Source organism: Trachinotus anak, unplaced genomic scaffold (assembly GCF_046630095.1).
Source record: "Trachinotus anak isolate AG129_WGS33_773 ecotype Australia unplaced genomic scaffold, CSIRO_AGI_Tana_v1 ptg000005l, whole genome shotgun sequence".
In the NCBI taxonomy this organism is placed as follows: domain Eukaryota; kingdom Metazoa; phylum Chordata; class Actinopteri; order Carangiformes; family Carangidae; genus Trachinotus; species Trachinotus anak.
The window spans coordinates 25,809,260-25,834,847 of NW_027273856.1; the positions used below are offsets into that span (position 1 = coordinate 25,809,260).

Genomic DNA, 25,588 nt, shown 5'->3' on the forward strand with positions numbered 1-25,588 from the left:
CTATTTTTTTTACATGTTACTTTGTTGAATATCAGAGATGTCACTACAACTGGATTTACCTGGAGGTATCAGTGTTTCATCTCATATCAAATTGAGTGTTTTATTCATGGTTCTGATGCTTCTGCTTGTAATTAACAACTCTGTCTCTCTCACATGAAAACGCTCATAGCTAGAAAGTAAAACCCTGGGTTAACTGAGCCAGTTGATGACTAACTTCATAGTACATAGTAAACTTCCTAACTTGCATCTTAACTGTTTGGTAACTATGGTAATTATGGTTAGGAGCTGATGTAGAAAAAAATTACAGATCATTACAGATGAATAGTTCCTAAGTCAATGTTCCTATCCTTACTTATAATGGGAAAAGTGCATTACACAAGCTCCTTAACTTCCCAAAACATAATTAAAAAAAATACATGCTCCTTCCTTTTGGATAACCATTAAGATGTCTTAACCTTTACTTTTCTAACACTTAGGCTTCACTCTGCTGTTCTTTTGTTGCTTTTACTCAACCAACAAATATCCACAGGGAGTATCTATGCATTCAGAGGCTTATGGCAGACCCTAATAATGGATATCCTACTCTGTCCCTTTTATCTTTTGAGTGTTGTTGTAAATTCCAAAAAGAACATCTTTGGATTTTCCTGCAGATATGACCAACACTTCTAACTAATCTGTCTTGAGTTATATTCCAGTTTTGTATGTTTCATCTACAATTTCACTTTCAATTAGAAATGTAAAGGGTTACAGAAATACCTCAGAGAGATGCGATGAGAAAATTAGCATTGGTCACTAGGTAATCAAAGTTGGATTGAGCATTATGAATTTTCCTTACCTGGGATAAGAAAGGAATAAGTAAAATAAGATAGGATTCCTAAACTTAATTCGTATTTACTTTTGTTACACCAAATTGGTAAAAAATCCTATCCTATACTCCCACTGTCTTAGCTTCTGTAACACAGCCCCTGGCCTCAGATGTTGTTGTTATGCTTTATGCTTTTACTACATAGGTAAGTGGCTGTACTTCACTTTGTTTTGACAGAAAGATAAAGCAATGAAAATATTCTAAATGAAGTGAACATTTAAACAGATATTGGCCTCTTAAAGCTGTATCGTCCAGTTTACATACGTCTGCACAAACGTCTACATTATGATTGTTTGATTGTGGTCAAAGCAGCTGCAGACATGTAAACTGGGCAATATAGCTTTAAGAGGCTGTGTGCGCTCCTGTAGATGGCAATAACCTTTTTGCAATCAATCACTTTTTGGCAGAATACCGGTGCTCCCAGCTGCTTCTCTAAACTGCCAGTGTGCCGATCTGAATCCGCTGCAGGTAACACACCGACTATGCATGACTACCTCACATAACACCACGTCAAATAATGCAAACTCTCCCTTTAAGTCTCATTTTGTAATCTAATTCTATGCCACTGTAAAGCATTTTGAAATGCCATGTGTCTGAATGGTGCAATATAAGCCACCTTATCGTACCTTGTAAATATATGCACAAAAAACCAGGAACACAAGTTTCTCCACCTTTTCTGTTACCACACAAGGAGGCAGACAGCAAGAGCTCAGAGTACAGACTGGATCTGTGGCTACAAAGCAAGGAGGTAGGTAAAAACAGCCTTTAACTGCAACTTTCCTCATGTTGTGACCCCGATGATTAAAACATTTTACATGTAATAATGTATGCAGGATAGTACTAGACAAAATGTTCACAAGCTGTAGATTGATATTTTTGTTTAGAAGAAAACATTAGAAGCTATTGGTAAATGAAATGATTACCAATTTTTTTTAAAAATCAAGTTTTGTGAGAAGAGACCAACTTGCGATGGGATCAAACCAGCCGCGACACCCGTCAACATGTTGATGTTCCAAACCAAAAGTTATTTACGTTTATTATTACTACTATTCTCAAGAGTGAGGCTGGTTTTATCTTCACCTTGTGAGTCTGTGAGTCTCTCTCTCTGTGTGTGTGCGTGTGTGTGTGGTCCTGGAAACTACCAAAGAGATGGTTTTGAGTGTTCTGGCTGATGTTGATATGTCTTTCTGTCTGTGGAAAGATTTTGTGATTACAACAGAATCACAACCGTATAAGACAGAGTCATGAAACTCTACAGGTATGTAGTTGAGATCAAAATGAAGGCAGAGTTTGAAGATGGGTGTGGTTCAACCCATGAGTATGTACTGAGTACTCATGTAATAATAATGTAATGACTACTGAGTACTCAAGGGCTTGTGCGATCCCATCACAACACGGTCTGTAATTACATGAATACTCAGTGCTCGTATAATTATCTTGCACAGTTGTGATCTTCTCACAGTGAGAAAATCTGTTCACAGACATATGAACACCAGCCAAAGTACTCAAAACCACCATTGTGGTACTTCCCACCACAAGTGTGTCGAGGAGCACATTTTTCAATTATGACACAGACAAACACACACACACACACACACACACACACACATACATACACACACGCCAGGTATTTGAACATTAACTCTGCTAGTTAACTTTTTTCTTTTCCAAAACAGCATCCACTGAGTGACCATGGCTGAGTACAAGCTAGAGGTGACAACAGGTGGCATGCAATATGCAGGAACATGGGATCACATATTTGTCACCTTATTTGGAAATGAAGGACAGAGTGAGCGAACTGAATTGGACAACTTTGGCACCGACTTCACAACTGGGGCAGTAAGTTCAATCCAGTTGTACTTTGCTCATAGAGTGACTCTCCAAATTGTTTTGTGCATATATAAATGCTGAAGTGGTATTGGTCTCCATCTAATGACTTACTGGAGTATATTTACCTTTATTTAATTCACTACACTTAGCAATACATTACCAATAGCTAATAGATTTTATTTCTTTTGGTTTGTAAGTTTAGTATATAAAATTTTCCCCATTAAATATTTTGTGTTAAATAATGTTTAGATGCTACAAAGTTGTTTATTAATTTATTTGTAGTATTTGCCCTCGTGTTTTTTGAATTTATGATATAGAAGCCTTTACATGACTATAGCTTGGTTCCAACATACACAAATGACAGTCAGTGACATCAAATAAAATGCCCTTTTCAACACATGTTGAACTTACTTTACTGTATATAGTTATATTAACTTTAATTTTCAGACAGGAACCTACACCATGAAAACCAGTTCCTCTCTGGGTAAACTTCTGCTGGTCAAGGTGGAGAAAGACCCTTATTTCGTTCTCCCAGAAGATGAGTGGTACTGCTCCAAAATAGTGGTGACAACTCCAGAGAGAGATGTCATTCTCTTCCCCTGTTACAGATGGATCTCCAGGGGAGAACTGGTGGAGCTGAGAGGAGGGAAAGGTCTGTTTCAAATTCTCTAATGATTTATTATAGACAATTCACATTCATATTTTTGTATATTATTTCTTTTAACACATTTTTTGACAGTTGCCAATTTAATTTGACTGCTAATTTTGTTCTTTTCCCCTCTCAGCCATGAAGGTTTTTGAGGATGATCACCCCATGTTGGTTGACCACCGGAAAAAAGAGTTAACACTTAAAAAGAGCCTGTACCAGTAAGTTTTCATGCACACAATATGCCCTTATAGTGGCAGTTTGTGCCAGAAGCTTATCATGACAAATCTTGCAATTTTCTTTTTGATTTTCCTTTTCTAGATGGGAGATTGCTGATGAAAGGCTACTACACCTCAGTAATTTCAAAAATATATCTGAGCTCCCAGCTGATGTCCGCTTCTCCAAGTCCAAAACAACGGAAATACTTTATACAAAAAGAATAACGTGAGTCAGTGATTCCATTTTAATCTATCTTGTATTTGTGAGGCAAAAAATATTTTGAAGCATTAATATCAGTATATTATTTAACTGTCTGCTGTTTTTAAACCTTTTCTTATCTCAGTGGCATTGAACTCATGTTTAAGGGTCTGGTTGGATCTACTGAACGATGGAAAAGCATTGAGGACATCAAAAAAATCTTCTGGTCCAAAACGACAAAGATGTCTGGTAGAGTTTTCATTATGCTGTTCAATTCACTTGAACACTGTCATTCAATGGCACAGTCAGACCAAAATTTGCTTATATTCGTGTCTATGTGGAACAGGGTAAGACACAGTCCCCTCCGGTCGCGAACTGATGCACCTCCTTCACTACATGAAGAGTTCAATACAAATTATAAAACTGAAAGATTCTCCAGTGTCTGGTTACTTTCAGGGAGGGAGTGGGACTGATCGTTCATTGAGGAAATATTGCTTGTTTATATTCTTGTTTAATGACTAAATTAACTTCAGTGCATAACACATGTACAGTATGACCTTTAATTTCCAGTGATTCACATAGTGGCTCCTGGATATTACTTTACATTACATCTGCCGCTTGCTATCCTTCCAGAGTATGTTAAAGAGCACTGGAAGGAAGATGACTTTTATGGATATCAGTTCCTGAATGGAATCAACCCCATGGTGATCAAGAAATGCTCAGAGCTTCCCCCAAACTTTCCAGTCACAGAGAAGATGGTGAAGCCGTTCCTGGAAAAGGGTAGCTCTCTGCAGAAGGAAATGAAAGTAAGATGGAAGAGTGGCTTTAAAAGGGTGATAATATGTGGTTTGGGATTATTATTTTTACTTTGTACTTATTCTATGCTACCTCTTGATGTCTACTACACACACACAGAAAGGCAATATATTCCTCTACAACCTCAAGTGGATGGATGGAATACCCACTCGTGTGTGTGATGGTGAACCTCTGCATACGTCTGCCGGTCTCTGTTTGTTCTACAAGAACCCAGAGAACAAACTGATGCCAGTTGCAATACAGGTATTTCACCTGTCAATGACAGCGATAGTACTCATATGGCATATTGCACATAACATGATGGGAAACCAATTGTTTGTATTCCACAAGTATGCTACTTTACAACAGCCATAGTTTTTGTCATGTCTGTTGTGTAGGTCCAGCACAAATAGTTTTTTGATTCTCTATCAGCATTTTTGTTTAATCACAGTCCAGAAGCATGCTTCTTAAAAGCCTGATTTATGTCACAGACAATTGTTACATAAAGGGCGGAGCGGTGAGTGGATCTACAAAGAGTTTTATGGTCCTCAGTTTGCGTTTGCATTTAAAGTTCATTTGTGTTTTAAAATGGTTTTCTCACATTCCAGCTGCATCAACAACCCTCTGAGCAGAACCCCATCTTTCTGCCCAGCGACCCAGAGACAGACTGGCTGCTAGCCAAGATGTTTATTAAAAATGCAGATTTCATGCTACATCAGTCTGTCTATCACCTCATGAACACTCACTATCTGGCAGAAGTCTTTACCGTTGCCACTCTCCGAAGCTTCCCTGTGATTCATCCCCTCTACAAGGTATTATTATTCAGTTGTAATCTCAGAGCTGGTGCTTGTTTGATGTTTTCAAATATTACTTTGGAAAACCTTTAAGTTTTCTGAAATCAGAAAGATGCAGTACTGTGCGAAGGCTTCAGGAACTTTAGATGTTTAGAATTTTAGCCATCATGCCCACCAGCAAGTCGAAGATAAAGCCAGAGTAATGATGAACTATCTTCGGTTACGAGAAGAACAAGATGTCCTGCAACAGATGGTCTAGCCCTCACAGAGCCCTGATCTCAACATCATAGAGTCAGTCTGGTATTACATGAAGAGCCAGCAGACAGCCCAAATCCACAGAAGAACTGTAGCAGATTCTCAAAGATGCCTACCTTCCAAGAACTGGTGCTGTTATCAAGGCAAAGGGTGGTCATACTAATTATTGCTTTGATTTAGTTTTTGCACTTAATATAAAGTTAATTTACAGATAAAAACAATTCAAAGTAATATATTTGAAAGCAACCCTACTATACTTTTAGTCCCTAAAGCCTTTGCACAGTGCTCTATATATTTGACTTTTTGACTGTCAGGGGTGATTGTGTCCAGTGCCACCAGCAGCATAATATTTATTAGTACACACAGGAACCACCTGTCCGTTGTAGGGTACCTTTATCAATGAACAGTAGACTGACAAGCTCTGTTTGCTGTGAGAAAATATATGTATGGTTGCCTTTACATTACATAAAAGTAATCATTCAATGAGAGGCACTGATGGCTCACCTGGTAAAGCACAGGTTTAAAAGCATTATTGGACTGCAGCAGTCTGGGTTTGAGTCCAACCTGAGGCCCTTTGCTGCATGTCATTTGTGTACTAATTATAAAGCAGTAATACACAGCAGTTTTTGTTACCCTTGATATTTTGGGTTATAAGAACATGAAAGAGTGTGTATGGGCATTTTGAAATCTCAAAAGTTTTTTGCAAAAGCTGGCATTAAGCAGGCAACAGATTCCCTCATTTAGTTAAATAAACTAACAATCATAAAAAAGAATGCCCACAGGATTCCAGATACAACAACACTGATTATGTCAGAAAACAGTTGCAGAGAAAAATAATGTAATTTGTTGAGAGTTTGATTGGTTGTATCCTCCTTTCATGATCGAAATACACTTGCTGACTGACTCATACAAATGTGAAGGTACTTTGATGATTATATTTCTATAGATTGCACTTTAAGCTTAATATTCTAATGTCTCTTACTTTACAGCTGCTGTTCCCTCACCTCCGTTACACTCTCCAAATAAACACTATGGCCCGCAAGTCAATTTTTGGACCTACAGGGATATTACGTATAGTACGTTTAACGAGTATATTTCTCACAATGATACTCCAGCATTGAAAATCACATTTACCAGTATTTATCAGTATTTTTTTATTCACTCCCAATCCTTATTTTCTATGTATTTTTGATTGTTAGAATTCCCTTGGACATGATGGGCTGACAGAGCTCATGAGAAGGGCTTTCTCTGAAATGACCTACAGCTCCCTCTGTCTGCCAGAGAACATCACTGCACGAGGACTGGAGTCAATCCCCAGCTTCTACTACAGAGATGATGGACTGAAGCTGTGGGACATCATCAGCAGGTAACTTTTAATTCAGGTAATAAATGTTCTGAAAATATAAATATATAAAATTCAAAATCAAATTGTTTTACATTTACCAGGTTTGTCAAGGGAATAGTGGAGTACTATTATCCCTCAGACAGTGAGGTCTGTAAAGACAGTGAGCTGCAGGAATGGATCAGTGAGATATTCACCCATGGCTTCTTGGGAAACAAAGCCTCAGGTATTTAATCCACATCCTGACACAATTTGAAAACACTACACACACACACACACACACACACACACACACACACACACACACACACACACACACACACACACATATATATTATAGTTAGTGAATGACAAAGATTAACTGATAATTGTGGTGCTACCAACAGGGTGTCCTGCAGGCTTTCATACTGTTGAGGAAGTGATCAAGTTCATCACCATCGTGATCTTCACTGCATCAGTTCAACATGCTGCAGTAAACAGTGGACAGGTGAGACCACAAATAGATGGAAAAATAAAATGCTTGTAGAGGTTCAAACAAACTTGATAACCAATCAAACACTTGCAATCTATTAAACAAGTGATAGATTTTCACTGTAATCTCTATTTTGAGATTTATTTTATTTATACGATTATTTCTTTCAGTTGTGGATCAGCTGAGTTTTAAATTGGTGTGTTTCTATTGTTAGTTTTACATTTCGTTTTATATAACAGTTATTGATACATTTCTGTACAGTGGTTTGAAAGTTAAACCTACAACCCTACAATAATAATTGAAAAAAAACTAGATGACAATCGGACAATGGGATGACACCAGCTGCAACGCCCTTCAACATGTTGTTGTCCAAGTCCAAGTCATGAGTACTCTTATAATTATGTAGTATGGACAAAACCCACCTTCAAACTCTGCCTTCATTTTGATTTCATCTACTAACCTGTCATGTTTCATGACTTTATCTTCCACTGTAACGGTGCTATCATGTTGACAAAATCTGTCCACAGACATATAAACTCAAAAAGGTACTCAAATGTTCTTACTGTTATAGTAGGTGTCTCCAGGATCACATTTTGCTTTGATGACACACATGATGACAGATACAGACTCACAAGTCTGAGACACTGTCTTGGCTGGTAATTAAAGATCCCCTCTTGACATGGTTTGAGCCAAAAAAAACAACAACTTTGATTAACAATTTGAATTTGGATATTGTCCTCCCAAGAATGACAACATCAGTCATTTCAGCAGCTGCCAGACCAATTTATGTGTAAATTTAAATGACAAAGCCATCTAGCAGCTGTAGTTATTATGACAGGAGCAAAGGACAGAGAACAGTGACATTTTTATAGAGCCACAAAATCTGCGCAGAGAGGAGGTTGGGTGGGTGAACAGATCAACAAAACACTGGACTTTGACATGGGAGACAGCTGTATTCAGTTTCAAATGGACATGGCCATGCATGACCACCCACCATGTAGGGAGGCTTTAAAAATTACAAAAATAAAAATTGAAGCTTCTTTCATTATCTAGTTTGACTACCACTCCTGGGTGCCCAATGGCTCACTCCTGCTGCGCAAACCTCCTCCAACCACTAAGGGGCGGTCAAGCATGGAGACAATTTTGGAGACCCTCCCAAATGTTGGAGAGACTGTCAGCATTGCAACAATTTTGTGGATACTTTCAGAGCAGTACACTGACGTGGTAAGTTTGGTATTGGTGAGGACACACAGGCTCATTATAATCCATCCATATTTCTTAAGTGCTTTAAGAAACTGTTCCACAAACAACATACTGTCAGTCTGATTTACTGCCTTGAATATTTTATTTTGGCAGGTTACATTGGGCACATACCCTGAGGAACGATTCGATGAGCCTGCACCAAAGCAGGTGATAAAGAAATTTCAAGCAGAGTTGTCCGACTTCAGTGAAGAAATTATAACAAGGAACTCACAGCTTGAAGTGCCCTACACATATCTGAACCCTGCTCAGATAGAGAACAGTATCACTATTTAAGAAAGTCTTAGGCATACTGTACTAGCCTTTTGTACAGTAGCCTATTTTATCTGATGTATTTCTCAACACCTGTCTTGCATGCTGGGAGGTGTGTTATGATTTGAAATTAACTGTGTACAATAGGTGAGGTGTTAGAGACAATGAGGTGTTAGGTGCTGGGACAAGAAGACTATATTTTAGTTGTGTCATGATGAATGGGCCTAAGGTATAGTAACGTGGACTTACTTTAAATTTGAAGGTGTTATGCATTAGTGTCATTAGCGTACTTTTCTGCCATTGGTTTTGTTGCTTCAGACTTTTACAAATGCATAACATTAATTTGTACGTATTAATATGCTAAAAAGCTAGGGTTAGGGTAAGGGTTTGCCTCAGAGTCAGTTCTTGTTTATGTTCTTTTTTTTCCTTTCCTATGAAACAGTAAGAGCACGAGAGATGAATTAGATGAAGCTGTAAAAACACACACAAAACACTATAGTGGTGATTACAACACATGCACATGTCATCAACCAGTGCCTTACTGCTCTTTATGATGAATACATCTGAACAGATGTTTGTCAGTGTAACAGACTGGAGGATGAACTGAGTTTCACTTTGTCAGCTGCCCTTTGAAAACTGGATCAGTAGTTGATTCACCACTAGAGTATTTTGCTGTGAACCAGCCAGGTTATTATTGTCTTGTTGGTCAAAATGCACACAATCCTGCAGGTGGCAACTCTGAGTGTGCACCTGGGTGTGCATTGTCTCATGTGCATGTTCCTTATTTCTCTGTATTGTGTGTTCTGTGTTTTCCTGAACATCTTGTATGTAGCTGCTGGTAAATTTAAGAGTTAATACTGAACTTCATTACTTTTTAAAACAAGCTCATACAGACTTTGTGCTAGGTGAGCACACATTTGGATTAAATAGGAGGCTACCCGAACCTTGAGTCGATTTGTTATTTCCAGATAGCATCAGGTTGTTTATATAAAGTTAATATAATCCCCATTCCCTAGATCATTAGTAATATACGGTATACACAATATACAACAAAACTGAGTACACTGCTGTAAAATATCACTACAATGTTAAATGATTCAAAAATGTACCATCTGACAATAATCTTATTATTCTTCAGTTTAAATGTAGAGTATTTGATCATATGAATATGTAACAGGTTAGACAGATAACACTGAAAGTACACCCTCAATGCATCAAAAGTGATTACACCTGTGATTTCAAGTTAAGACTAACTGTGTTCAAGGTTCGCAAAGAATCTATGAACACCACAGCCTTTTCACTTTGGCCATGGGTTGTGACTACTGCAACATGGCTCCACTTGGTACGTAACTGCCAGAACGAGTAAGAAAGCTGGATGTGAGACTCCAAAAAGATGGGAGAGGGTACAAAAGAATCAATAGGCTACTGAAAATAACTGAACATCCTTGAAATATGATGCCACACACAAGTCACACTTCCAGTCTCAAGAGGTGTGGAATTTTCTAACATGACAATGCTCCCAAACACACTGCAAAAATCACACAAGAGTTTGTAAAGAAGAAAAAGGGGGAAATTATGACCTTGACAAACACATTCCCCGACTTAATCCAAAAGCAGAAGGTGAACAAACAAAGCCTCCCCAGAAAAATAAACAATTGAAAAGAATCTTCTCTGCAAATTGTGAAAACACCTCTGCAGAGATTTGTGTAGGACCGGCATCCACCATAAAAAAGGCAAACATAAAAAAAATTTTTAAAAATGAAAAGAAATTAATAAATACATAAAAGAATGGAATTTTGCAAAGTTTTGTTGCAGTTTCTTCTTGGTTATGGACCTTTAATTGTGACAGAGTGGGACCTCATTCTTTCCTCCATGTCTTTGCTGCAAACTACACTGGTCAAAACAAGACCCGATTATTTTTAGACAACACCACACAGTACCCCCCCTATAATACAGGCTGTAATAGCCCCAGCCTGCCATGCTGAACGACTGACGACACCGAGCCAAGGCTGCAACGATGTTATTCAGATTCGGCGTCATTCTCACTCCGGAGTCTTCGGATGTGGAGGTTTTTGTTTTGGGGTCGCGTACGGAAATGGGCCACTGGGACCCGAGCAGAGCGGTTCAGATGACGGCCTCCCCGAAGCTTCCGTCGCCTCATGAACCGAGTCTGTGGATCGGCGACGTGCAGCTGTCAGAGCCGTTTAAAGACACTCTGTGGTTCAAGTTCGTCAAAAGAGTCAGAGGCACTTATGTCTGGGAAGGTATACATCGACATGGTGATCTTGTGCATCAGATTTAGCCGCGCACACGAGGAGGTCGCTTACAAAACTGTCAAACAGATTTAACGTGATTCACGCAAAAGACGAAAATAACTCCGCCATGTTTGGTTCACATCCTGTAATGTAACCTTACCGCCACACGATGGCGGTAAAGTAACACAACATTTACCAATAGGATCACTGGCTCATTGAATTCACTCAGTCGTGCTTTTCTCAATAATTATTTTTCACTAAAAGTGTCAATCCCATAGTGGAACAATATTACATTACAAGTAAAAAAATCCAACTCACAATTATACAAAAGTATTCTACAAATATCATCAGTGAAAGGAGTCAGAATGCAAAACTTTTACAATGTTCCATTATTATTGTTGTTTTAGAGTGATATATTACTTTTTGCGTAACATTGCTGGATTATCTGTATTGAGTCTTTACTGCAACAGCGGCATTTTAATGCTCTAGCTGGTTGAGGTGGAACTAATTTTACTACCTTATTTACAGTTGGGTTGTTTATAACAATTCAGCATTTTTTTTAAATAAACAAATAAAATGTTTTCTATTTATTTAAGATCTGCAAAATAACTAGTTAAGTAACCAGTTCGTGTCCCTGCCAGATGAACGTAGTAGAGTAAACCGTACAAGATTTCCCTCTGAAAGCATTATGTAGCAGAAAATGGAAATTTTCAGGTATATTACAAATACCTAAAAAGTAAATGTACTTTGCTACTCTCCTCTCCTTCTCTATCTGATGCTTAAGCAGTTGTTTTCCTGTTTAATGCACCCCGACACTGTATGTTTTGTCCCTCAAAGAAAAATATAGGTGATGTCTGACTGTATTTGTTTAGGAGAGACATCTTTAAAATTATCTTTTTGAGTACTCTGTGTCCTAAATAATTGGTTCACTTACTTGCACAAAGGTCGTCTTCTTTGTCTCCAGGTAGCGGTCCAAGCCATGACAGGTGGTGTACATATGATAAGAGGAACATGGTGGATGGAGTGTACTGCCACCCGATTGGTCACTGGATAGAGGAAACAGGACACACAGATGAGATGAAACATACCACCAACTTTTATTTTGGTGTGGCTGGTCAGAAGGCCATACATTTTTCCAGGTAACTCAATAAAGGCAGTTTGTGTATGATGTTGGATGGGAATGCTGTGGCGGTCCAAATTTCATGAAGAAAGTAAAACATGTCACAGTTTCAGCTAAAAGATTTTAAAATCATAGTATGGCAGCCTGACCTCTTTTAAATTAGTGTTTCAGTTCGGCAGCATGGGGGGCGTTATTTGGGAAGTCAATCCTTCAACATGAATGCTAATTACTGAGGTTTTCTTAAGAAAGATGCCCACCAGCATTAGAGCTTTAGGGTGTTTTTTATTGATGATGTTGCTACGGTCATTGTTGTTGTGATTGCTTGACCCCCCCTGGGAAAAAAGGATTTCAGTTAGGTGGGCCCTGAGCCATAAATTAGCACACAAACTAAGTATCCTTCTTGTAGACTGTAGTAAATATGAACAGAGATCCCATGAAATCTGTACTTTTTGGAAGTTTTCTGCCCTTGTGATGTGAAATCTGACGTGTGTACCAAATTTGATAAAACTAAAAATTAACAAAGTCCCAGGAGCCAGGATCAAATCAGCTCCTCTTTTCCTATCTTTTTGTCAGTTTTCAAACACAACTGATCTTCTTTCATAAGGCTTGTACATTAATCTACAGAATGTTCTCAGTGCAAGCTTCAATTCTACTTTGCTCTGATATTAAATCCGTCAGAAGAAATGCTCCTGCTGTACTTCAGTGACCTGTAAAGAGGGCAGGGCAGTCATTTCGTACTGCCATTTTTTTTAATGAAAGTTGCAGCACAGACAAAGCCTCAGTCACCCTGTTATGCCAGTTGACTCCTTTGTTTTTTAACCTTGCTCTCTACCATTTAGTTATAATCGGTGTCTGTCACTTTGACAATGATTGTTCTTTAGAAAAAAAAAAGAACACTAGCAGTTGTATTATTACCTCCTTAACCTTGTTGGTGATCTTAGTTGAAAGAAGAGGTCATTCATTTTTATTTTCAAGGCAACTCATAGAGTAACTGGCTCATTTTGCCTAAGTGATTGATACTTATAGTTACTCCGTGGCCAAGAAAACAGTCATCATTATAGTATATGACATGCATATATATATATATATATATATATATATATATATATATATAAGGTGTGTGTGTGTGTGTTAAATATCAGTAATATAGTTAATATTCATAACTATATTAAAAAGTGAGATCTTTGTGTCAGCTCATAACATCTCAATGACTTTGGCTAAATTCAGTCATTTACATCTTCAAGGTTGAACAGTTGCATTAATTAATCTTTTTCTTAATCATTCACTCCATGCTCCAGTCAAAACAGAGCTAAACTTTTATCACATAATATACAGTGGGATCCTTAACAGCTACTCTGTTGTTACATTTTTTTAAATGTTTCTAGAAATGTAGGATTAGGAAACCCCCCCCCTCTCTCATTTCTGAATCGCCTGAATCTTTAGCACATTTGCAGTCTGGCTCTAGAATTGCAAATATCTGTTGAGCTGTCACTCAGTCAGTCCACCAGCATGTTTTTACGGTTTTACACACTGTTGCACTACCCTCTGATGTACCTGCCTCTCAGACCATTTTCAAACATCTGTGACATAACTTTTAGGATACTGAAGTCCAAGCAGTGTTGAAGCATGAGCAGTAGTGAAAGACAGGCTTAGAGGGCTAAATGTAATTTGCTAAATTTCTGGGGTTAGCTGCAACAAAAAAGTGATGGCTCGAAGGATGCACGTTCATGTTTGAGTGAAATCTGTACATTGGCCCTAAAAAGTGGTTTGTGAATAACCACACATACAACATCCATCATGCTCTCAATCAACCTACTCATGCAAGCCTTCGTTTTTTAAGGTATACACACATTACAATGGTATACCAGGGACAGCAGAAATTAACCACAGCCCCTGGAAGCACTAAGTACATAATTTGCATAAGAATAAGCAGGTTTGGCTGGTGCCATCAGGGTTTAATTTGTGTCCCAAGACCTTACAAGGCTTATGTCAAGGACCTGTGTTCAGTAGGAGGCACTGTGCCCTTGTACCTTGCCTATTAATAGCTCTTTAAATTAGTCTCTCAGACCTTGCATCCGTGTAGCCCCAAGTATGATTCACGCTCACCTCTGTAGTAAATCATTACATGATTCAATGAGACTTGAACGCACTTTTAGCCGCTGCCTCATCTCTCATGCTGATATATTCAGAGGAAAAGAGGCCTATGGGTAATACAGCCATTTTTGTAATGAGTTTTTCTTACTGTTGAACAAATTTGTTTTTCAGTTTTGAGTAAAGTTGGTACAACAAAACACTTGGTACAACCAAACACTAAAGGCAAAACAGAAATGCTTTTCAAAAATTAACATATGCATACAATTATGCATTATTTGGTTAATTATGTAGTGTATGAAAAGACAGTGTAAAACAACAAAACCATCACTTTCCATCAACATTGCTCATATTTTCAATTACTGTAATAGCCTGAAATAACCAAATAGCTATTAATATAAGTGAGATAATAAAAGAGTTAAAACAACAATTATAATCTTTATCTTGATGCATATTGACACTTAGAGTAAAGCTAGTGTTATACTTTCCACGTCTGTGAGTGAGTGTGGGTCCATGAGGGTCCACTAGGGGCTGTGTGTTGTAAATGTTGTCATCAGAAGGTGTACCCAACAATTTGTTGTGTCTGCAGGGACCGCAAAAGTCTGTGTGGCCACAATTACAAAGGCACCAACATGTCCTCTTCCAAGCAGACGAGAGAGTAGTAGTGTCTGCAGCTGACCATGTGTACGCACACAAGGGAGTGCAATTGAGGCCTAAGAAAAACTGTTGTATAATTCTTTAGTGGCAAAAGGAAGACAGTTGATTCACCTACAACAAAGCCATTTTCTGTTTAAAAAAAAAAAGAAAAGGTTGTCTGGTAACAGTAAGTCAAGGCCAGAGACTTTCACTGCAGTGCTACTTTGGAACATCACAGATTAACAGCGTCCTTTCTACCAGTGTTCAGGAAGGAAATTGGAAGGCTAAAACATTATTGCTATGATGGAAGGAGGGAGGAAGGTCGGATAAAAGAAACAGAGATGAAACCTTTTGCTTATTAGTGACCTACTAAGCTTTCCTCTGATCTGCCTGTAAGACAGTTTTCAAAAAACATCTTATCCTTTCTACAGTTTTGAAACCTTGCTTTTGAATGGTAGGGCCATTCCAATCCCATGTTATCTGATAATATTTACTTTTTTTATATTATCTTGCAAATTTCTTACTGTCTAGTCAGTCATTGCCTAGACCTCACTAGAAATTCCAACATGAATAACATACTGTACAATATGGATTTGAATGAAAAAAATGAATAATGCATCCCTATTTAATGCCCCCAGGGTGCTATCACGAGTTTGGCTGGGCAGTTGCCCTCGACAGGTAGAACATGTGACGATCAAGATGAAGCATGAATTGGGCATTACTGCAGTGATGAACTTCCAGACAGAGTGGGATGTGGTGAACAACTCCTATGGCTGCAGACGCAACCCTGAGGAAGCCATGACCCCGGAGACCATGATGCATTTGTACAAAGACTGTGGCCTGGTGTATGTGTGGATACCCACACCTGACATGAGCACAGAGGGTAAGAAGAATTTTGTGGAATAAATTCAGTAGTAATAATGGTATTGAGATGACTCAGAGACAGAGCAGACATGGCTTTGAGCTGTTTTGGAGTCAAAGACACTTTGGCAGTGCACGTGCTTTAAGCTCTAAACTTACTCATTGTGCCAACCTTTGCTGTGCTGTGTTTTTCACATTAGAAAGCTAATTGAAGGTTACATTCAAGTATTTCAAAGGTCAGAAACTCAGTGAGGAAGAAAGCTTTTACTAACAGTTTCTAGAGCTAGATGAATTCAAGAAATACACCTTAAAAGGATCTGTGATTGACAAATTATAGCAATTGACCATAAATAAGATTTCCTTTGGCCAGGATGTCAAGAATTATCTGTAAAGTAAGGTATCTGATGCATTGTGTTAGTCACAAAATAAAGTCTTTTTATGCTTCTACAGTGTATTTAAGCAAAGAAAAAAGCAAATGCAAGCATTTACTGTACATTGTGATTCTACTGCATGTGCATCTCTTGATACTCACGGCTCAGCACACATACACCTTCCTGGTTCTGTAAATATTCGCTGGAGCACCAAATGTTTATTAATCCACGGAAGAAAATTGTTCCCCAAATATAAACAATTTACTTCAGTTTTAATAATGTTTGTTAAAAACTACCCTACCCAGCTGTTTTGGTAAATTATTTAGCCCTTTAAAAAAAGTACAAAAAGTAAGCTTTAATAGAGTAAGAATTACTTAGGCCTGAGTGCCATAGACAGACTAGGGAAATCAGAAAGTATTCAGTGATGTATTTTCATAAGATTCATTTAAATACCAAAATATCACCAGCCCTCTCATTTGAGTGTATTGTGTGTTCCTCTCTCCTTATACAGGTCGGATCAGGATGCTTCCTCAAGCTGTATTCTTGCTTCATGGTCTCCTGGAGAATGGTCACACTGTCTATGTTCACTGCAACGCCGGAGTAGGCAGGTCAACGGCTGCTGTGTGTGGCCTGCTCATGTACATCCTCGGCTGGAGCATGAGGCAGGTGCAGTACTTTGTAGCAGCTAGGAGGCCAGTAGTGTACATAGATGAGGAGGCTTTAGTCCAGGCTCAGGCTGACTTCATCCAGAAGTTTGGACAACTGCGACCATCCATCTCTTACCCAGAGACATGAGATTGAGTCTCTTTGTACTGAGGTCTTCCAATTTGAAGAAGAAATTTACAGCTATGGAAAGCTCCACCGGACTGGATTTTTGGAAGCTAAAATGATTCCCGACTTTATGCGAAAAAATAAATAAATACGTATAGTCAGAGTTAAAGCTGCCAGAAGGTTAAATAACCTGGAGCAAGAAAATTTACTTCTACTTAAATCTCATCGACGTAAATGACCCACTTGGTTGATCCTGAAGTATCTGGAGGGAGTTCTACTGGCTGCCAGCATAGATGTTGCAAGCAATTAATCCTGCTGTGATGTGTTAGCTTTTAACTTCAGGAATTACTTTCTGCCATTTAGCACATACATTCACAAATTATGGACTTGGAGTCAGCTGAGGACACTGTTAGTAGTTTTCAGTAAATGTCTGCGGGGGTGTTTGGGAAGACATTTTCTTTTAGCCCTTTTTGTAATCATTAATTAATAGAGTTGACATTTTAAAAAGGCAACTTTCAGCTGATGTGTTCAACAACAACAACTGAGAGGAGGAGTGAGAGGGAAGCAGGTCAAAGATTTGGAGAAATATAAACTAAAACTAAATCCTCTATTTCTCTTTCCACTGTTGCTGTTGAATGACTGTGTATCATTTAAGAGAATCCCCATTTCCATTTCAGAGTGAAAATTGTCTTTTTTTTGGAGAGAAGTCTTAATGCTGCATGAAAATGGCAGTCCTTGCTAAAGCAACAAATTCCTAAAATGATAATGCCCTTCCATCTCTGTCAGACAGGTTTTCTGCTCCCAGACATTGAAAAATACAGCTCCGCCCCGTCTCTCACCAAGAGCTTGATAGCATTTCATCTTTATTTATTTATCCGACAAATGTTATTCCAACCAATCTCCTACATAACAAATACAAAATCCCTGCCAGACCGTTTTAATGCATATATAATAAGACATTATTGGAATACTGTTTGCTGTCAGTTTTGAACTTCTACCTAGCCCCTTGTTAAGAATATATTGCATTTTTAAGATACAGTGTTTTTTTACCTGTCCCTGATTTAAGAAAGTTAGGGGATTAGCGAGGAGGGGAGAATCTTCTCCTTAAGCACAAGTCTTATAACTTGTCATTACCTTTCAGTGAGTCGCTGCAGAAAACAGCACCTTAAGAGGGTGTCAGAGGGGAGGTGGGTGGATTGAGCCATGCATATGTGCTAGCAGAAGCGATTTTTTGTGGATTTCTAAACACGCTAAAAATAAAAACTGACTATCAAATTATTGGCATGCTTCTTTTTTTTTTTAGGAAGCAGAATGTGAACAGGTTTGAAAAAACAATCTGCCCGTTTATACCTTACTGCATGCTGGGTTTTATCACTTAATGAATGCAAATGTAATTGGTAAACATTTTGCATTTATTCCATCAGTGATTGATGTTATTAAGTATTTGTTGTCCACATGATTTCGAGGATCTGTCAATCACCTACACCAGTTCCCCCAGATCCTTGCATTCAAATTAGAATAGGTATTTTAACGCATTTGCAACGGTCACCTCTGTACCATATAACTGTCTTAAGGTGCAGAAGATGTTCCACAAACATCTGTAAAGTTGTATTTCACCCAGAAGGTGCGTCGAGAATACACTATGCACTAGTGTTGTGCCTACTGTTTTAGCTTGCAATGTCTTTGCAAGCCATCAACTTGTATTTATTCCCGCTGCTCCTCCCTCCCACACATTAATTCTGTGGCTGTAAAGCATCACAGACCTTTTCTTTACATTTGCTTCTGCAGTACTTCCCTTTATCCCTTAATGGACTTTTTTTTTTTATTAACTTGAAAATTTTTGAAATAAAATAAACATCTAACAAATAACAACCTTTTAAGGTGGAAGTCAGGGTGGCTTGATGATGAAAATGTATTTGTAAGACAGGTTGACAGCAAGAATTATTCTGACAGTATCTATTTGTTACTTCCCAAACAGGTGATGCTCCACAACAAACATAAACACATGCACTATGCAGATACAGACGCCTGAAGTGCAAGTATACAACACAAGCCAAACTGTGTAAATTAGAGTATATCAACCTGCACTCCAAAACAAATATTATATTTTCTATGGCTACATACTGACCTACTAAATTGAGATTAAAGATATAATAACTGAATGTTTTCAGCCATTAAAACTTTTTAAGTCATGACAGGGGTGGTAATCTGAAGGAATCTTAGATCCTTGTTGCACTGTTAAGGATACACCTACAGCCAGAGCAAGGGCTGAGGGGCTTCACTAACACTACAATATTTAGTGTATTTTTTAACAGGGACATATGCTATGACATTTCTTATGCTGTACATTAGTGTCTGTTTCGGCTGGTGAATTCAAATCAGTTTGTGACAGTGACACAGCACAGAGACGACATCCAAGAAGAAAACAAAATACCGGAGCTGTGCCAAGAACTTACGGCCAAACAGCAAATGGCAAATCTCGCCAGCTGTGAAGATTATATCCATCACTGTTAGCTGTATAAATAATACCCGTTACTGCATCAGTGATGGCAAGTACCCCAGACACCCCTGGCATCCCAAGCAGGAGGACACTACATTTTTGAATTAATAGCTTGATACCTGCCACAGCCATACAGTATAACATTCAGGCCTCAACAAAGCAACATACACAAATCACACAAAAGTTCAAAATGATATGCTACACATGTTAGTTATCGCGCACTGGTACTGGGAGATGTATTTAATTTTATGTGCCACATACAGTAACTAATATAAAAATGGACTTATTTCAAGAAAATATACTTTTTGAATTCCTGTAATTTCCTCATCTTGTGTGGATGTTTACATTTCCAATTCTTATTTTGATATTTTGTGAAGTGGATGCCACATGATGCAACTGTTACTTCCCAAACAGGTGGTGCTCCACAATGTGCATTATCCAGATACAGACACCTAAAGTGCAAGTGTACAGCACAAGTCAAACTGTATACAGTAGAGTATATCACCCTCCATTCCAAGATAAACATTTTATATTCTATGGCTGTATAATTCTCAGCCATTGCCACCTTTCATCCAACAGTTTGGTATCAAATCAATCCACATCTTGCAAAGGCTCATTAAATGTCCCTCTGCTTTATTTTGCATATCTGTGAGATGAATGAGCAGAACTATTTAAAGAAGAAATTATTTGTCACATTATTATCTAGCCAGTCTATTTAAGCTTGGGAGAGTGAATTGTATTTTGTCCAAAAAGCCTATAGTCTTCCGAGATGCATGATGCTTTGAGCACGAACTCTGCCCTTTGAAACACTTACTATTCATCTTCTATGCAGTTCTATTAGCTTGACCAGTCTGCACTAGGCATTCATTCATCATTGAGAGGTAAAGCTTTTTCACCTGCGCAGACAATCCCACAAGTCACACATACAAAGAGCCACAAATTATTTATATGCATCACGTCAGTCCAGGCACCCTCTGCCAATTTACTTAATAGATTCCAAGTCCTGCCATATCATTTGCACGGTCTGGTCTCACCATGTGCTTAAGAAAAATCCAGCAATGAAGACACCGTCTCTTGACTTTGCTCCCGGGCAGAACTCCAGTCACCCCGTCAGATATTGACCGTCGAGTGCTGACTATAGCTCCAGATTTACAGACTTATTCCACCATGTATGTTTCAGTAGCTTGCACCAGCAGCCCAAATTGTCAGAGGACAGGTTTATCAATGTGTTTTAAGTTGGAACTAAAGAAAAAATGTCAATAAATCTGGGAGGCTGCAGTGTAACATTCTTGAATAATAAATAAATCAGAGATTGCTAGATGTAGACTCACTGCATGAGGCTGGACAGCATTCTCTACTGTCTGTGCCATGCCAAAATATGCATGTATTCCTCAAGACAAACAACACACAAGACTTGACATATATGAATTCTATACAGGCTCTGACAGAAGTAGGGATATTCATTTTTAATTTTTTTTTCTGACTGATAGCCAACACTTGTTAACCGACCATTGATGTGTCTGTAACCATTAAAAAATACCAACACACAGGGGTTACAGGACTGTCTCCCTATGGAGACATATGAGTGAACACATGCACACACGCACGCACGCACACACACACACACACACACACACCAAGAGAAAAAAAACACCCCCGCCTGGCAGATCAGCACACAAGGCGATGGTCCTTTTAACTTCACTGTTGCAGTAGAAGTGATGTCCCGCTTATCCAGGAACACATAGATTATAAAATGATAATAAAGATCAGCTCTATGTGTGATTGGAAAAATAGCAGAGGAGCAAAATCGCTTCTTGACTGGCACAGAGAAATGCACTTCTGGTGTGAACAGCCAAACTACTGCTAACCCAACACAGAATCTGTCTGGCATTAAACCTCATAATAAAACAAACAAGCCAGGCCTATCTCAGCATAGCAGACAGCTTATCTACTGGTTTTTATTCAGAAATAGCAACATGTCAACATGCTGTGGGGTTAGTCTGTTAACTTTGACAACTCTGGCAAAGAATACCTGATCAGATGGTACTGATGTCCCTGGATAGTTTAACTGTTTAATTGGTAGTATTAATCAGTCAAATTATGAACAACCCTAGACAGTCTAAAGAATGGTAAGTATTTTTTTTTTTTTTTTTTTTAAACAAAACCTGTTCGAAAAAGCTGACCATTCTCCCCATTTTACCTCAATTTCAGGAGAATGCTCCTAGGATCAAAGAGACATTTTTGAAGCAACTTAATATTATCAATGTGGTCCAAGCTGACTTCATGATGTGGTGATAGCAACCTTCAAAAAGTCTGGTAGGATTGTTGTAATTTAAGACCTCAATCAAATTCCATGCAGTTTTCCATCATATATTTGCAAATGTGTTGTTACAGTAGCTGGGTAGTTTCACTTCAGTTTATGAGGTGAGAACAGAAACGAGAAGGAGCGATCAAAAACATCCACCAGAGCCAACTGGAGGGATTGTCCAAGCCAGCAACATGTGTGAAGCTTGTCTATTGGTCAGTTGAACTTTAATGCATTATTTGGAGCCTGAGTCATTCCACAAGGAACTAGAGGCAGTGCCCAACTGATATTCAATAATATGCAGCCTTTGTCTCTGGGAGACCACAACAATGACTGGGCTGATATATGCAGGCTTGACATTTCTCATTCAGACTGTGTAAATACAATTGTTTATTGCTGCAACACATAAACTAGGCACTCAATTAATTTTCTAATCAGTTGGTGGGCTTTTGCATTTATTCTGGGAGCAAGTTCCTTTTCATCAAGAACCTTGTAGAGATTTGACTGTAGGGTGCTATGCTGCCCCTTCCATTATGTATTTCTTTTTCAAGAGATACATTATATCATAAATCTCTGAGAAAATCTGCAAAAACTGGACATTTTGTTTGTCACAAATTACCCATTCATATATGTTCGTATAACTTGGACATTTCACATCAGTGATTGAGAGAGCATAAGAATATGGGTGTTTGAGTTTCATACTACAAAGTACAATATAGGAACAATATAGGAAAACTGTTCTTATTTTTATGTTAGTTTTTATTGTTGTTACTGATTTGAAACATTATTACTCTTGCATTTTATATTCATTATGTTGTTTGTCAGATTGTGAACAATGGCCTCACCCAAAAATGATCTATCTGCTTGATAATTAGCTTCTTTAATGGTGAAGTTTTCAACCAGCTTGGGTGAACACTCTACTCCAGATTTCTCTTAATAAGAGTAATTGATGTAAAAAAAATAATATATATATATATATATATATATATATATATATATATATATCCTTTATGGATAAATTGAATGATTGTATCTAAAATTGCTGTTTCAGTGATCGGAAGGTAGCTTATCTTTATTTAAAAGCTTTGGCTGATAAATGTGTGTTTGAGCCTAACTGTGTGAGTTTTGACAAGACTAATCTTTGTCACTCAAAGATTGTTTATGCTCTCATTACATGCATGTCTGAAGTTATTTAAATTAATGACACCAGAATGTCGGTGGACTCCAAAGAGATTTTTAATTTCAAGACACTACTCCAAGCATTACAGATGGATTGTTGGTGGTTGTAATGATTGCCTCAATTTAAGGCAATCAAGCACTGCACTCCATTTAAGCATATTACTGTTCTCACAGAGAAAGGAAGGGTGGTGGGTATGAGAAAATGAGAAATGGATGAACTAATTCATTTGCTTCAACAACTCCCCACCACAGCCAGTCACTGTGCAACTGTACTGACTGGCCTCCTGTAAAATCCATTTCTTGCTGTCAATACCTCTGTTGTTCCCTCCATCCTCCACATTGCCACTGTCATTGATCAGTGACAGCAGGATAGATTCTGATATGAACAGGGGAGGGGGATACATAGCTGTTGTGCCTTAGAGAATACTGTGAGTAATTGAGTGCCACTAGGAAAAGCATGGCAGTGTATGGCTGTGTGTTTTGCACAAGCCCTGATGAAAATACTGGGGTGAAAATACTGTCATGAAATGTTAATGTAATGTATCAAATTCTACAGGTCTATATGGATAGGATGTAATTTATCATGCTGAGTACAAACTGACAACACTTCAAAGATACATCCTGGGTTCAGTGACCTTGGACTTGCCTAATAGAGATATATCCCAATCAATAAATTCCATCTGTTACCTGCAGCTCTGCTCTGGTTCTATGCACACACTCCTGACTGGACTCTGTATTTCACTCTCCTCCTATATCTCATTTCTCACATAAGAAATTAGGCAATGATCTGGAGGATCATACAGTGGATGAAGGAAACATTTGATGAACTGCCGTATGACTGTTTGCTGTGAACTAAAGTCACTAACTAGCTGACTATAATTGAAACGAATAACCTTATTTGTTAAAGCTATTAAGAAATACCAAGTCTACTGAATTTGACTTAAAATGACCAAAGGTTTAACGGCCCTTGTTTCTCTTTTACAAGGAGAAATGGGCCATTATTACAGGACCACAGCAGTGGTCTTGTATGAATTTGGCTCATTATCTACAATCTTATATTTGCTGTTAATGACAGAAAATATTTTGACAACTTTATACTGTTGTCAAAGTTATCTTATTGTTGCAGGCATAACCATTTTCAGAATGTCCTTAGTAGTGTATTAAAGGACACTCCAATGTACAAAAAAGTGATGACAGTTTAACCACTATCATACCTGCATTGTTTTTTGTGTTCTAATCAAACTAAAAGGGTTTTGATTAGAATATTAATCAAAATTCGGACTCCTGAAACAATTTTTGCCAAACTGATTTATGATGCAAGGTCTTTGTGTGCAATGAGGAAAGATGCTGTGCTTTTTTTTCATGCTGCTCTGCAGATTTACAGCATAATAAATCTGAGCCTCAGATTGCCTAAAATAGTGTCATTAAACCGTTGGTGGTAGGAACATTCAAAACAGTGGCTCTTTGATTCTGAAGGTGGATAGGCATGTTTGACAATTTGACAAAACAATCACTCAGATGTCCTTGAACTCAAAATCATGTCTAATGCTTTTTCCTTTCAGTTCATTTTTTGTAAATTGTCTCCTGATTCACTAATCCATCATACGGTTTTGCAGTAAACAACAGCGGTGACATATCCCAAAGAAATGAGATCTCTCATCTCTGCATCTAAAAATGTATGTGTGCTGCTTGTGTGTGTCTATACAATGCGTTTGTTTTCATATTTGTCATCCTGCTCAAGCTAAACAAGACTAGACAGGTATACATTACTTTGTGAAAGGAGCTCATTTGAGGATGTTTTTAGCACATAATTAGGAGCCTTAAGAGAAAGAGAACAGAGATTGTGTGGCCATGCATGATAAGTGGGCCTGCCTCCATAGTTTCTTTCCCCCTGCCTGAATTGGTGATGCCAGATGCCAAAGCTGTCAGCTTAGTTAACATAGTAATCATGATATCAACAAGCACTAAATGATCCAATGAAAGAAATGTCCATCATTTTAGCATGACTCTACAGGGAAATGGCCGGCATGTGATGTATAAGTGGTTTACTCTAAATTTTTTGATTGTTAACTTTTGTTTATAAATACTATCCTCTGCCTGGTAATGGAAACCTCTGCATAAATATGTATTATGACTTGACAGTAAGAATCTAAATCAGAGTGATTACATTTGCTTAACTCAATGGATGCACAGGACACTCTCATGGTTTTTTACTTTGTGTACCTCACTCACATCTTCTCTTCATTTTGTAGTGGTTTCAACAACTTGGTTAGGGCCATATAACCGCACATACTGACATTTGGTACAATAACAACACAATTCCGATCACAACTCTATGAATTTTATCTTTGCAATAAAATCAGCTTAATCTATGTGTGGACTTCTTGTGACATTTTATCTGCGAGACTTTAAAACAGACACTTGTCCCAGATGACAGCTCTAACGCAACCATGTTCCAGAAAGTCCTTTTCAAATTACTAATCCTAGAGAGGAATGCTATTCCACTAAGGAAAGGAGATCCAACATGACTGCCCTGATCCCATTTGATGTACCAGTATGCTTGAGTTGTCC

At 38.1% G+C, this 25,588-nt stretch overlaps 2 protein-coding genes across 2 annotated transcripts; both read left to right on the plus strand.

Annotated features, from left to right (window-relative positions):
• Positions 1 to 1,310: 1,310 nt before the first annotated feature.
• Positions 1,311 to 9,871, plus strand: LOC139622144 (hydroperoxide isomerase ALOXE3-like). The gene is made up of 16 exons (XM_071479328.1): positions 1,311 to 1,333; positions 1,557 to 1,613; positions 2,542 to 2,704; positions 3,143 to 3,347; positions 3,481 to 3,562; positions 3,663 to 3,785; positions 3,904 to 4,007; positions 4,392 to 4,564; positions 4,674 to 4,817; positions 5,162 to 5,365; positions 6,592 to 6,678; positions 6,802 to 6,968; positions 7,049 to 7,170; positions 7,331 to 7,431; positions 8,470 to 8,640; positions 8,773 to 9,871. Exons 3-16 carry the CDS (start codon positions 2,558 to 2,560, stop codon positions 8,950 to 8,952), a joined length of 2,010 nt encoding a protein of 669 aa, XP_071335429.1. The 5' UTR covers positions 1,311 to 1,333; positions 1,557 to 1,613; positions 2,542 to 2,557; the 3' UTR covers positions 8,953 to 9,871.
• Positions 9,872 to 10,874: 1,003 nt separating this feature from the next.
• Positions 10,875 to 18,311, plus strand: epm2a (EPM2A glucan phosphatase, laforin). The gene is made up of 4 exons (XM_071479334.1): positions 10,875 to 11,192; positions 12,148 to 12,322; positions 15,669 to 15,913; positions 16,774 to 18,311. The coding sequence occupies exons 1-4, from the start codon at positions 10,946 to 10,948 to the stop codon at positions 17,055 to 17,057; spliced, it is 951 nt and encodes a 316-aa protein (XP_071335435.1). The 5' UTR covers positions 10,875 to 10,945; the 3' UTR covers positions 17,058 to 18,311.
• The last annotated feature ends 7,277 nt before the right edge of the window (positions 18,312 to 25,588 follow it).